The sequence below is a fragment of the Eulemur rufifrons genome, chromosome 23 (assembly GCF_041146395.1).
Source record: "Eulemur rufifrons isolate Redbay chromosome 23, OSU_ERuf_1, whole genome shotgun sequence".
NCBI classification, from domain to species: Eukaryota; Metazoa; Chordata; class Mammalia; order Primates; family Lemuridae; genus Eulemur; species Eulemur rufifrons.
Genome location: NC_091005.1, coordinates 7,317,447 through 7,331,210, shown reverse-complemented (window position 1 = coordinate 7,331,210; position 13,764 = coordinate 7,317,447). Strand labels below are relative to the sequence as shown.

Below are 13,764 nucleotides of genomic sequence, written 5' to 3'. Positions count from 1 at the left end.
GCTCTGTGATACCCAGAGTAGCAGATATTTCGGAAGTGGTAAACACTGGTAGAGATAAACACCACAAACAGTCCGCGAATACTTTCTGAGTGTCACTTGGGAAATTATGTCTTTCCCAAAGCTACTAATGGATGTGAATGGCAGTTCTTATTTATAACTCTCTATTTCTGGATTTTCATCTCCATAGTCAATCTGAGCCTGAAGATATCTTTTACAGATTGAAGAATTGGCTCATCATTTTTATTTATTTGTCTTTGGCTCTAATGTGTGTCATTTATCAACTCATTTACTACAAAGCACCACTCTGTGAAGTAGACATTTTCTATTTATAAATGAAAATCGGAGATGAAGAAGCGGTGGTACATAGTTTCAATAAGATTCCCCTAAATCAGACTCCACCGGAGACTCTCTGGCTTCTCAGGTTGGGTTCATTTTGCCTCACCTGCTGCTATTCAGAAGGGCACTAGGAGTCCTAGGAAAACAAAGTGGTGTAAGGGTGTATTGCTGAGATATCTGCTCTAAATCATGACATCCTGAGAATTTACATGGTACAGATATATTGTTATGTGAAAATTTAAGTTACTACTCCAGATTTATTATGTTTAATCAGCTCTTTTTCTCTTTGAAAGTATTTTTCTGTGAATTGGCTTAAGGAAAGAGCTTATATCAGAGTCTTGTAATTACGTATTTCCCTTTATTACTGCTGTTGTAGCTGTTTCACATAATGGAATGAGCAGGAGGAGAGGGAGGAATTAAGATGATGGAGTAGATGGTGGAAGCTTTGAGGACCAGAATAAAACAGGCTGAATCTTTGCAGCTAGAGATGGAGTTGTCATAGCTATCATATGGGTCAGGGTTGTGGTGGGTGGGGCGACATCTTCTGAGCATATTCCAAAAATGGAATGCTTTGGGTTTTTTTTTTTTTTTTTTTGTCTTTTTTTTTTTTTAATGTGCTTAGTTTTATAGCTAAGGTTAAAAAGCTCATAGAATACTTAATTTGAATACAAAAGTCAACCTGTCCAATAAACCTTTGAAATCTGCAATGGTCAGTTCATGGATAGAGACGTTAGTCAGAAAAGTTGGTGGAAAAATAAACACCTAAAGTTGTACTGTAAATACAGGTATCCACCCCACTTGGTCTCCCAGTTTTATCTTTCATTGCTCAAATGGACGTCTGTGAACTTGCTTCCACTGACGTGAAAACACAGATGAACTTATTTAAGGACAAAGATACAAAGGGTGAAAGGAGAGCTGGCTTGGCTCAGAGAAGGGTTCAAGAATCATCAATAGAAACATTAAACAAAAAGTGCTGCTAACATTAAAGATTTTTAAAATGTATATTTATTATTTTTTGGTCTCTTTAATAAGCACTTTGTATATATTACCTCATTTAGGCCTCACAAATCATGTTATCCCTATTTTATAGATTGGGGAAGGGTAATAACATGACTAAATCACATATATGTTGGTGATGAAGCCAAAATGGGAACTCAGGCCATCAGATAGGGAATTCATGTTCTTTACGAGGAAATTAGGATTATGTGAGAAGGCCTATGGCCAAGGACTCTTTGGCAGCCTAAGAAGACATAGCCAGAAACCCAGGTCATGTCCTCAAACACCAGTGCAGAGTTTGTCAGGAAATAAAGGCGAATTAAAAGTTCATCCAGAGGTCTACAAAGAAGATGGGAAATTGAAGCTTGTATTCCCTGGCTTTCAGGAGAAGACTGAATTCATATCAACTTATTTAATAAATAATCTTTTACTTGTCAGACTCTGTTTCTTAGTTTATTTGGGCTACTATATAATACACCATAGACTAAATGGCTTAGAAAGAATGCAAATATACTTCTTGAAGTTCTGAGGGTTGGGAAGTCCAAGATCAACATGCCAGTGTGGTTAGGTTCTGGTAAGGGCCCTCTTCTAGGTAGAAGACTATCACCTTCTAATTGTGTCCTCAGATGGTAGAAGGGGGCTTGCTAGCTCTCTGGGGTCCCTTTTATAAGGGAACTAATCCCATTTATGAGGGAAGCACCCTCATGTCCTAATAAAACTCCCACAGGCCTCCCCCTTCTAATGCTGTCATCTTGGGAGTTGAGATTTCAGCATATGAATTTTAAGGCGGGGGCACACAAATACTCAAAACATAGCACTCTGTCCCAGTTTTGGGTTCAGAAAATTGAATGCATGTGTAAACATTCAAGGATACCACTGCCATACCAATGGTGTGAGAGGCCTTGGCACAGGGTGATACGGAGTGGTCACATACATGTGTTGGTGGAGTGTCCCGCATGTATCATCTCATTGATCCTCAAAACAATCCTGTTGGTCGGATACTATCACTATCCCCATTTTATGCATGAATAAAGTAAGCCTTTTTTGTGCTTGGTTTACGCAGGGACTTCAGGATGAATCATACATTAGTATTCCTAAAATGTCCTAGTCTCTGGGAGTTTTATTTTTCTTTTATTTATTATGTAAGAAACCAAGGGAAGAAGGATGGAAGAAGGAAAAGGCATCTAGCGCTGTGCTTGGTACAAATTTGGTGTTTAACGCATGCTTGTTGACCATAATGTTGAGTCAGAAGTTTTGCGTTGTTTAGCCATTCTTGGGAGCTGTTATCATACAGTCTACTAGGCAAGAAAATGTGTGAAATTTCTACAGAGGCAGCAAGGAGTTTTTCAAAATAGTTGAAGTAGACTTTAAACTGAATTTCAAAGTAAGTTATTTCTTTCCCATCAAGTTCCTTCCATTGTGTAATCTTGTAATATTATGACATTCTTACCTCTGATCTTACTAAAGGGCTGTATTTATAGCCTGCTTTATAAATTCTTATGACTCACCCCATAAAGTCTGTCATGAACTGGAACTTTAAAAAATGAGAAAATTATCCATGCCTTTGTTAGAGTTGTGGAAGTTAAATAACACCCAAATGTTTCGTTTTAGTTTTCTGCCATTTGTAAATTATTTGGGAAGGGGCGTTCTCCACCACCCTCTAAACAGGGGAGTTTATTAAGGATTCATTCAAGGAGAGATGAAAATAATGATGATGATGATGATGATGATGAACCTATAACACCTACTGTGTGTCAGAGGCTGATGATTTATGCTTTATTTTTAATCTTCACAACCATTCCTAGGACATAAATACTTCATATTTCACCAGCAAAGAAATCGAAGCTCAGTGAATTTACTAATTATTCCAGAAACAACAGAATGTAAAATAACAGAGATACAACTTGCTCCAAATTTGACATCTGCATGACGCACATTTGAATAAGGGATTTAACAAACAGCATTTTTTTTTTTAATGCCAACTTTCATATATCCCAGTCATTGTTCTTACTGCTTCATCTGGGTAGAAGTACTAGGCAATTACTGGACAGCAACCAAGCAGCCATGGGGTGTGTTTCTGCTTTGGGATTCATGAGTATAAGTGATTAAACTGATTCTTGTTTACTGTGACCTCTGGGAAATTGGTTGATGCATGCATGTGAGAAGTATCAGCAGTGAGATAATAAAATTACCAGGATCAGATATGCCTACAAAGTTTATTTATGAATATGATGCAGAAAGTGATAATTAATCCTTTAGACATTTCTTAGCTCTTTTAAGAGTCAGAATGTATACAATATCTGGGGCAAAACTCATGTCTGTTCAGTTATTTTACAGTTAAACTTGGAATATCATTGGTCTAATCAACCATCATTGTTCCCCAGGAAAATAGCTTTTGGTCTTTCTGTAATACAACAGATTCAAATACTTTGCAATAAACATTTCCACATGCTCAGGATTTTGTTGAGAGCACTGTTAATCCATATCTGCCTCTGGGTTCTTAAATCTTTTCTGAATTTCGCCAAGCATCCTGGGGAGTGGGGATGGAGGTGGTTTATAAATGACTGGTGCATAGATAGAAATCAGTGTCCTAGCTTTATCTGTAGCTAAGTTGTTACTAAATCAGGCATTATAATCTCATTTTACATGCTTTTTTCAAAGAATTGATCAATAAACCATTGTCAATAAATTAAGTATTTTTAAATATTATTCCAAAATCTTTAATGATGCTTGTGTTTAGTGGGGAGGATTTAACAGAAACGCCTTTTTGCAATGCTCTTTGAATCCAGTAGAAAGGATACACATACCATCTCTAACAAAAAAGAAATAGCTAAAAGGTGGGAGGAATAATCCATATTTATATCTATTTATACTTACCTATCTACCTAGTTAACTAGCAGCTATCTAAATAGCTATCTATCTTGCTGTCTCCACAGGTATAGATAAAATATGGGTAGATGCATATCCATTTATATACATATATAATGTTTGCAATGAAACCTACTAAAATACTGATGATACAAATGTATGGATAGAATATTATAGAGAGCCTATTTTTCTAATTTATTACAGTCTTATTCTTGATTATATAATAAATGTTTATAAAGAACATGTGTAAAAAATATGCTCAGAACCAACTAGCCATGGACCACGTTCCAGATTTGAGGTTAATGAGTATCAGTGATTAGAGAGATTTCATATGCGCTTCCTAGGAGATCACCTCAACCATGAAAGCCTTCATCTGTCCTCCCTCCTGGACTGGGATTGCACACATTTTCTTTGGGCCCTCATTCTATCCTCTTGTAGTACAATTCACTACTTAGTTATGGACCAATCTTTTTAAGTTTGCCTTGTATTCCTTAAGACATAAACTTTATTGGATACAACATTCCATAGCCAGAAAATAAATTTTAGTGTATAAAAAATACACTAATAAATGTCATAATAAAATAATTTCTATATTACCATGATACTTAATGTTCCTGAGAAAAGTAGTTTTCTCAGGACACTAAACAACTTACTTATTGTCTTATCTGAAAGATTTTTCTCAATGGAGGAAATACTAACGTGTTCATTTGAAATTCTTTTTTTTTTGTTTTTACGTAGCATTAATTTATTTGTTTATAATTTATTTATTATTTTTTTATTTATTATTTCAGCTTATTATGAGGGTACAAATGTTTATGTTACATATATTGTCTTTGCCCCGCCCAAGTCAGAGCTTCAAGCATGTCCATTGCCGAATGGTGAGCACCACACCCATTAGGTTTAAATATACCCATCCCCTCCTCTGCCCTCCCACCTGCCCGACACACGATGAATGTTACTACTATATGTGCACATAATTGTTGATTAACTAATACCAATTTAATGGTGAGTGCATGTGGTGCTTGTTTTTCCATTCTTGTGATACTTAGGAGAATGGGCTCCAGCTCTTTCCAGGATAATACAGAGGTGCTAGATCACCATTGTTTTTTTAGTGGCTGAGTAGAACTCCATGGTATACATATACCATATTTTATTATTCATTTATTATCTATTATTTTATTGATGGACACTTGGGTTGTTTCCACATCTTTGCAATTGTGAATTGTGCTGCTATAAACATTCAAGTGCAGATGTCTTTTTTATAGAATGTCTTTTTTTCCTTTGGGTAGATGCTCAGTAATGGGATTGCTGGATCAAAAGGTAGTTCTACCTGTAGCTCTTTGAGATAGCTCCATGTTACTTTCTGTAGAGGTTGTACTAGTTTTCAGTCTCACCAGCTGTGTATGCATATTCCTATCTCTCTGCATCCATGCCAACATTTATTGTTTTGGGACTTTTTGATAAAAGCCATTCTGACTGGAGTTAAGTGTTGTCTCACTGTGGTTTTGATTTGCATTTCCCTGATGATTAGAGATGCTGAGCATTTTTTCATAGGTTTGTTGGCCATTAGTCTGTCTTCTTTTGAAAAGTTTCTGTTCATGTCCTTTGACCACTTTTTAATGGAGTTGTTTGATTTTTTTGTCACCGATTTTCCTGAGTTCTATATAGATTCTGGTTATCAGTCCTTTATCAGATGTGTATCATGCAAATATTTTCTCCCATTCTGTAGGTTGTCTGTTTGTTCTCATGATAGTTTCCTTGGCTGTGCAGAAACTTTTTAATTTGATCAGGTCCCATTTATTTATTTATGTTGTTGCTGTGATTGCCTTTGGGGTCATCTTCATTTAAAATTCTTAATTTAGTAGGATGTGTTGTAAATAAGTTAAAATATCTATTCTAGTTTTTTTTTAAAAAAATTTACTAGACAATATCAACCATCATCTGATGTCTATGGATGAGACTAAGAGAAAACCTGAATACACACTCAAAATGAAAATAAAACAAACTACCACCACCACCACCACCAAAATGAAACTCTGTAAGTGGAGTACAGTCAAATAAAAGTTTAACAAAACATATATTTTTTCTTGAACTGGCCTAAATAACATGTTGCCTAGCACCATCCTCCTTTGGACTTGAGTCTATTGTTTTCTATGATATTTTGTGGTAACTGCTAATTATCATAAGCTGCCCAATAAATCTGATGGATTGTCCAATTAACTCTTCATCAGCATCCACTTTTGAAGATGATACCGATTGAAACGGATGACAGTTTATGACCTACATGTTGCACATGTAGCTAATTGCTCCTTGGACAATAATTATTAGGTTTCTTGTGCCTCGTTCAGTCATTTTGTTTTACAAATTGCTATGCCACTGAGTTTCCCAATTCATTTGACTTCACAGCTATGGCTCTCTCAGGATTATTGAAGACCTGTGGAATGTATGGATCATATCAACAGTGAAGTAGATTACAGATGTATCTGTTTTGTAGGTTTTCCATCGACCGGCACACTGACCTGGAGAGGCAGTTCAACATTAATGCAGATGATGGGAAGATAACACTGGCAACACCACTTGACAGAGAATTAAGCGTGTGGCACAACATAACAATCATTGCTACCGAAATTAGTAAGTGCCTGGGTTTGTTCATTTCTTCCTTGTGTGACTGTATTCAATTAATGTCTGTTGATCACATGATAAGTAGTCCCTGTTTCTGTTAGGTATTTTGGCATTGGAACTTATTTTATCATTACTAAGAAGCTTTTGCATGCATCATCTCAACATGAAATAACTTACACTATGGTAAATTACTGAAAGATTACAAGATATGTGAGAAGAAAATATTCTTATATACTGATATTCTTTTAACTATATCCACTAGTCAGCCATTAAAAACAGTGTTTTGCATTTTAAAATGAGGTGAAAATATTTAGTATAAAAGGGTAGATAAAAACGTAAAAATCCAAGAACTGTACATTATAATTTAAATAAGAAGACACTTATATATATAGCATAGTATAAACAATATGGAAATAATTGCTCACATATTTAAACTATACACATACACATGTAGAAAATGTAGAAGGAAAATTCACATTATCAATATGTGAATTGGGGAGGTGAGATTATAGATAATTTTTTGTTTTGTTTTTTAGAGTTTAATGTATTTTACACGGTAATCATGGACTATTTAAAATTTTATCTTTAACATAAAATCAAAATAACTTTTTTCATAAATTAAAAGTAAAAATTTAAGCTATTTTTTATAGGGAAGGGGGAGTCTGAGGTTGTTAAAATAACATACTCATCTTTCTATTAATTTTTAACGAGCATGGCTTCTCTGCACTTAATGAAACTACTATGGAGTCTCTAAAGAATGTGTCTGGCTATAGATGCTGCTGTATTATCTTTGACAGCTTACACTCTGTCTCACCAGTTTTTACTATATAAAAACAAGGAAAAGGGACATGATGTTCATTTTGTTTCCAAGCAAAATATATTTGGCATATTACCTGAATGTCTTCTTTTTGTAAAGGACCTGATGAGGTCTTCAAAGTTGTACCTAAATTCCAGGGAGAAGATAAATTCTCAGAGAGTTGAAGTAAAGGGAATATGAATAAGAAAATAAAAACCAACGTTCAGAAAGACTCCTGGGCACACATACCCTATACAGCAATATGGATGATAATTATAGGATATGTGCCCTAAAATTCACTCTATTTTCTCTGGCAGCAAATGTAAAAACAGGGGAAACATCTCTGTGAAAAATTACTAATTTGTTTGTATAAAGAAGGGTCATCCAGGCATTCAGGAGGGGCGCAGTTTTTCCTTGTTTTGAGATGCGAGGAGAATGTCCTTTGTGGAGCCTAATAAAAAGAACATTTGTGTGAAAAAGTGAGGATTCAAGACTGAAAAATGTCTGTTTCTCACAGCAACCTTGAGTGCAGCAAAGAACATGCAGTCAAGTTGATGTGTAGTTTCAACGCTACCAAGCTCTTGTTCTGGACAGAGATGGAGCCTTGGAAACTTTGGTGTTTTTCCTGGTTTAAAAGTACTGTTTTCTTCCCAAGTGTGTTACTCTGACAATAATTTCCCTTTGTAACATTAAGAGAAAAAATATCAAAGAAAGCATACCATTTGGTGGTTTTGGTTTATTAGAAGTGTTAACCTCATTTAGAAGGGTATAGACATGAAATTTTTATAATTTACCAGTTTGAAGCCTAATTATCACCTTAAGCCTCTGAGAAAAACTACATCTATTTAGATGGGTTGAAAGCATTATAAAAAGCTCAAAAGAACCACCATTTTAACATATGCAGGCAGCAGTTACTTTTAAAAGAATTTTCTCCTATATCGAATACTACCTATTTAAACTTTTAATCTATTTCACTTTTTTTTTCTATGAGATGGGTGCCTTTGCTTAAATGTTCATCAAGGTTGTCCCAATTAGAAGCAATCATTTACTCAGATTCTAAGGAGCAAAAAGAAATGAATGTGCAGACCACATATGTAAGGAATATTACAGGACAATCCAGAAATAAAAACTTCATTTGCAAAGGAATCCCAGATGACTAAGGAAGACAGATAACAAAAGCAGATACTGTAGGGCAATAAGATTTTAACTCCAGAATGACAAGGCTGCCAAACCCAGCCAGGGAAGACATTCGTTTGCCCGTTCATTCAGTAATTCTATGGTCAGTCTTTACTATTTGCCAAGCACTCATCTAGTTACTGGAGATATAGCAGAGGGGACAATTGGCAAAAATGCTGCTCCCCTTTAGGTTTTCTTTCCAGTGGCATCTGGAAGCACCTGCATATGACAGGAGAAATTGGAATCTGCCAAGATATCCGTAAAGAAAAACTCAAGAGATAAGAAAGAAGATGAGGAGTGTTGGGAATTCAAGCAGTTCCATGGTAGTGGTGTGAAAAAAAATGTTACTATAAAACTCCTCCAATGAGCATATGATTATATTAAAAATTATTTAAAAATAAATATGAACAAAATCAAACCTTTATGTCTATCAGTAAAATAAAGTTATTTTATTATTAATACAATTAACTAAATTACAAAAAACGTAAAAATCCACCAAATAAAGTTTTCTTAATGTTTTCAGAGAAATGACTCAAATATGTCCCAGATTCAGGTTTATAGTTGGCTCCACATAAAGAATGAGTAGAGTACGCTCGTGCCCATATCATGAGTCATAGCTTGTCTGTGAACCTCACAGAGTTTAAAATATATAAACCCCCCAAACTACATTATTCTGTTCAAATCAATGGGCGTTGTCTCACCTTTTGTTTTTGCTTTTATCAGAGACTGAAAACTAAACAAACTACATAGGTGTATTTTGGCCAAGAAATAAGCTTAATTCAGGTTAAACATCTTAAGAAAGGTTTACCTGCAAACTTAGCTACCAATCTGATATTAAAAAAAAAAAAATCGTATATAACTTTCTTAGAACCAATAAGACTAAGAATACAAAAGAGAACTTTATATTTTAGCTGTAAAATAAAAGCTGGGATGGGCATTAATCTGAAAACTTTAAATGCATAATTAAGCCATCTCTGTTCTAAATCATGAAAGAAAGTAGAAATAATGAGATTATAGAGAAATTAAGAAAAATTGGAATTCCTGTGAAAATAGCTTAGATCCTTGTTTTGATTTGGTTTATTTAGCCTATCGTGCAATGTTTATCTTCCAAAGCCACAAACCATGTCTTGGGGAAAAATATTAAAGGAAAATTTATTATCTATATCAAAGATGAATATTTAAAACTACTCAGAATAACAGAACACCATAAGGGGAGGTTCTAATAATAAGAAGGAAATTTTCATTCCAAGGAGAACAATGTAAAATTACTCTCAGAATGCCGTATTGTCGGACGGAAGATTTAAACAAATGAAATTAGGCTAAAAAGTGGATTTTAGGCAAGTCCATCTGTTATCTCTTAATGAGAAGGGAGATGTGCTGAGTGCTTCGCTGTGTTTATTACCCAAGTATTTCAGTGGTGCTAGATCTATCCTGCCATCATCTCTGCTAAGTATTTACCAATATGGTGAAGATTTAAGGTAAATTTAGCTGACCAATTAACATAAACACTGAAAAAGTATTATGTAAGCTCCATATGCCTTTAATTTTCACAACGTTCTTTGAAAGTACATACTATTCTTCTGTGCGTTTCTCAGACAAGGAAAGCTCAGGCACAGGATAAGAGACTTGCCAAGGTTTCACAGAGAGCAAGGGATGTGGGGGGAGGTGCATGATGAGACCCTGGTGTAACTGCAGAAGGTATGTTATTACACGCCTTTCATGGAAGCCTCACTTCGATCTTTTTTTTTTTTTTTTCTCTTCATCCTCCTGCTCAGTTTGAGCTTCTGATATTGCAGCATCATTTCCTCAAGTAAGGGAAGGAAGTCATTTTTCTGTGCAAAGCAGAAGGCTGGGGCAGGGACAAGGGTGTGATAGAGGAAAGAAGAAACATGCATCATTAGATCCTCCTCGTATTCTAACATTTGTTCCCGAGAGTGGGAATATTGCCTAAGGGACAAAGGAGACCTTTGGAACTTTTCAAGCTGTAATCCTATTCCCATTTTACAGGTTGGGAAACTGAGGAACAGAGACTAGGGTTCACAACATAGTACATTTTAGGGGACTGTGTTTTTCAATGAAGACCATTGATCAGAGTCACCTAGATAATTGTTGAAAAGAAACAAATGAACTAAAAATAGTGCTAAGTTTCATCTAAGAAGTACTGAATCAGACTCTTGGGGGAGGGATTCAGGAATCCACCTTTCATGACTTCTCTCTTGTACTTCCTCCACCAAAAAAAAAATTAAAATTGCACATTTAAATGTCCATTAAAATTTGATAGTACTGCAAAGGAAGGCTGAAAAAGGTAAGGTTTTTTTTTTTTTTTTTTTTTGTTGTTGTTGTTGTTGTTTCTTTTTTGTTTTCCTTGTACTGATTATATGAGATTTCACTGGCTGAGATTTGAGCTAAGGCCTGTCAGACGAGAGAAGAGGAGGAATGAGCATAGCCATAGGAAACATAAAGGGTATTGTGAGACAGGGAGAGAATCAATTTGCTTAGATCTAGAGGCATTGAATGCCGATTTCAAAGAGTGTCCTTCACAGAGAACTTGATGGTGTGGAATAGAATAGCAAAAATCTCTGATGCTTTGCACCCAGGAGCAGGCAATTGGCATTTACAGAAAACACCCTACTATTGGTTACCTGAAAGTATTTCAAAGCAGGAAGCATATAATTGCCCATTAAATTAATCGCTTTGTGTTAGTGATAATGCATTGCTCTGGCCCACTAGAGTGGGCCGCACACAATATTGCAAATGAAGCTTTTCGCTAATGATGGTTAAATCTCCCAGGGAAAACGCCAGTTTTATAGCACTTAAGGAATGTTGCTTCCTGGCATGGGGCCCAGTTGCCAGAATAATTGCTTTGTCCAACCCAGGCTACTTAGAAAAAAATATATCTTTATAGGCGGCTCATTGTTGAGAAGAATCTTGGGTTCTGGAGTTGGATGGAGTTGGAGTCTTGGCCCACATCTTGGCCATATACCCTTGGGCACATTACTTCTCCTTTTTTACTCTCAGTTTCTTAATCTGGGAAATGGAAATAGCAATTATTGTTTAAACTCTTGGGTGTAGGGAGAATTGAATGAAAAGTGATAGTACTATGCCTCTTAGAAGAGAATCCATCTACAATCCTTAGAATGCGATGAATACATTGTGTATGCTCTTATTAATTCTACCCTTACCCTGGACTTTGAATAACTACTTAATTTAAAATTATTTACTTAGTTTATATCATCTGTTACCCCTTCCTCTATCCACAACAAAGTTACTGCTAGGTGCAGTCATGTTGCTGCATTGCATAACCAGTATGCTTGTGCTCAGGCCTTCCTCTTGCCCTTGGTTGAGGCATGGTAGGTTGACCAAAGGCTAAGGAATGGCCTTCAGAATGAATCAGGCACCTGCTTGGGCAGCCTTCAGATTTTATACCAAGCTCCTGCTCAAAATGTATCAGTGTCTCTTTATTGCCTATGGCATAATCAGGATTAGAGCCTCATTAAGATGAATGCCATTCTCTCATATAGGGTGGAGTGGAAGTAGGTGGGGAGAAGCTAATGTCTTTTCTGATAACACTCACAGAAGGGAAAAGGTGCTAAGAGCCTAGAGTGGGCAGTAAAATTCAGGTGCAGGACTGGCACAGGGGCTCCCAAACGGCACAGTGTGTAGCAGTGTGACTGATAAGACTGTCTGGGAATATAGTTACATATCAAATTTCCATCAAGATCCCCCACCGAAGATAGGCATGTAGGTACTGCAAAGGATCTATGTTCTCAGCAAAGAGGGATACGATGAAGAGAAGTGAAAAATAAAATATGAGAAAGTAAAGGGAAGCTACAGGTTCCTGGGGAAGAAATCGGCATTCAAAACACAGTTCCCCAAAGGGAAGAATTGGAGTCATTGTCATTCCAAGTCCAAAGAGCTAACTGATGCAGGCCCCTAATGAATATAAATCTATGTGTAGCCCGTATCAGTTTTATTTTAAACCTCATGAATGTCCTGCTACCTTTGCCCTCTTTATATAGAACTGTTCCAATTATTTGCATATTGGGAATTTCTCCTGGATTTTTTCTTTGTTCTGCAACTATTCTACCAATCTCCTCCCACAACCTCTTCATCTTTTCCCCCTCGTTTCTTCTAGTCTACTCAGAGGGCACACGCATACTAAGAATGGAGATACAGATTTTAACCAAACACTCCTTTAGGATGTCAGCATGATTAATAGCCCTTTAGCCCTAACCTAAAAAAGGAGAGTAGGTAAGAGATTTCTAGCCCTATATCTTGCCCTGGTCTTCTTTATAGGCCACATTCTCCAAAGCCTCGATAGTAACTCTTACTGTAGACAACTGTAGACAAAGAATAGAAAGAGGGTAAGCGGCAAACACTAATGTCAGCTTTTTAGGTGCAAGTTGCTGCAAACCGGCCATTTGTAGCAAGTGGTCATCTCCAGCTTTGGAGTATCAGATAAAAGGAGGTAGGGAAGACCCTAGATATTTGAACAGGTTATAAGGATAGGATGATACCGGGTTGATTTACCCTCAGGCTTTGGTTTCTTTGTAGGGATGGAGAGATCATAATGACTGGGGAAGAAAGTACAGATATATCAGTCTGGAAGGCAAAGGGAATAAGGTAGGGGTTAAGAGACCAGGCTTCTAAGTCCATTTGCTAGGATGGAATCATTTCTTTTTCATTTATCCATACTCACTCTGTTGGTAAGCTACTTAACTCCTCTCTGTAGCTTAGGTTCCCCATCTATAGAAATGGGCAATGTATTGGTATAGCTTAGAGGTATGATGAAGAATAAAGTGGTATCAAGTTGGCTAACTTAGAGTAAACTTTTGGTAATAATGTAAATGTTGATACTAATTATTATAATATTAGTTATAATAGAAACTTAATCATAAATTGTATCATTATATAATTAAAGAGGATATGCCAAAAGGCCATTTTTGTCATCAAGCAAAACCACCCTGTTT

General features: G+C 36.1%; 1 protein-coding gene across 2 annotated transcripts in view; it reads left to right on the top strand.

The window, feature by feature from the left end:
* CDH8 (cadherin 8) overlaps positions 1-13,764 on the top strand; it is a 335,229-nt gene that overhangs the window by 204,105 nt on the left and 117,360 nt on the right. For both annotated transcript variants that reach the window (XM_069456431.1, XM_069456432.1), the window contains one exon: positions 6,695-6,831. In XM_069456431.1, coding sequence (XP_069312532.1) covers positions 6,695-6,831 — 137 coding nt within the window. The remainder of the gene's footprint in view (positions 1-6,694; positions 6,832-13,764) is intronic.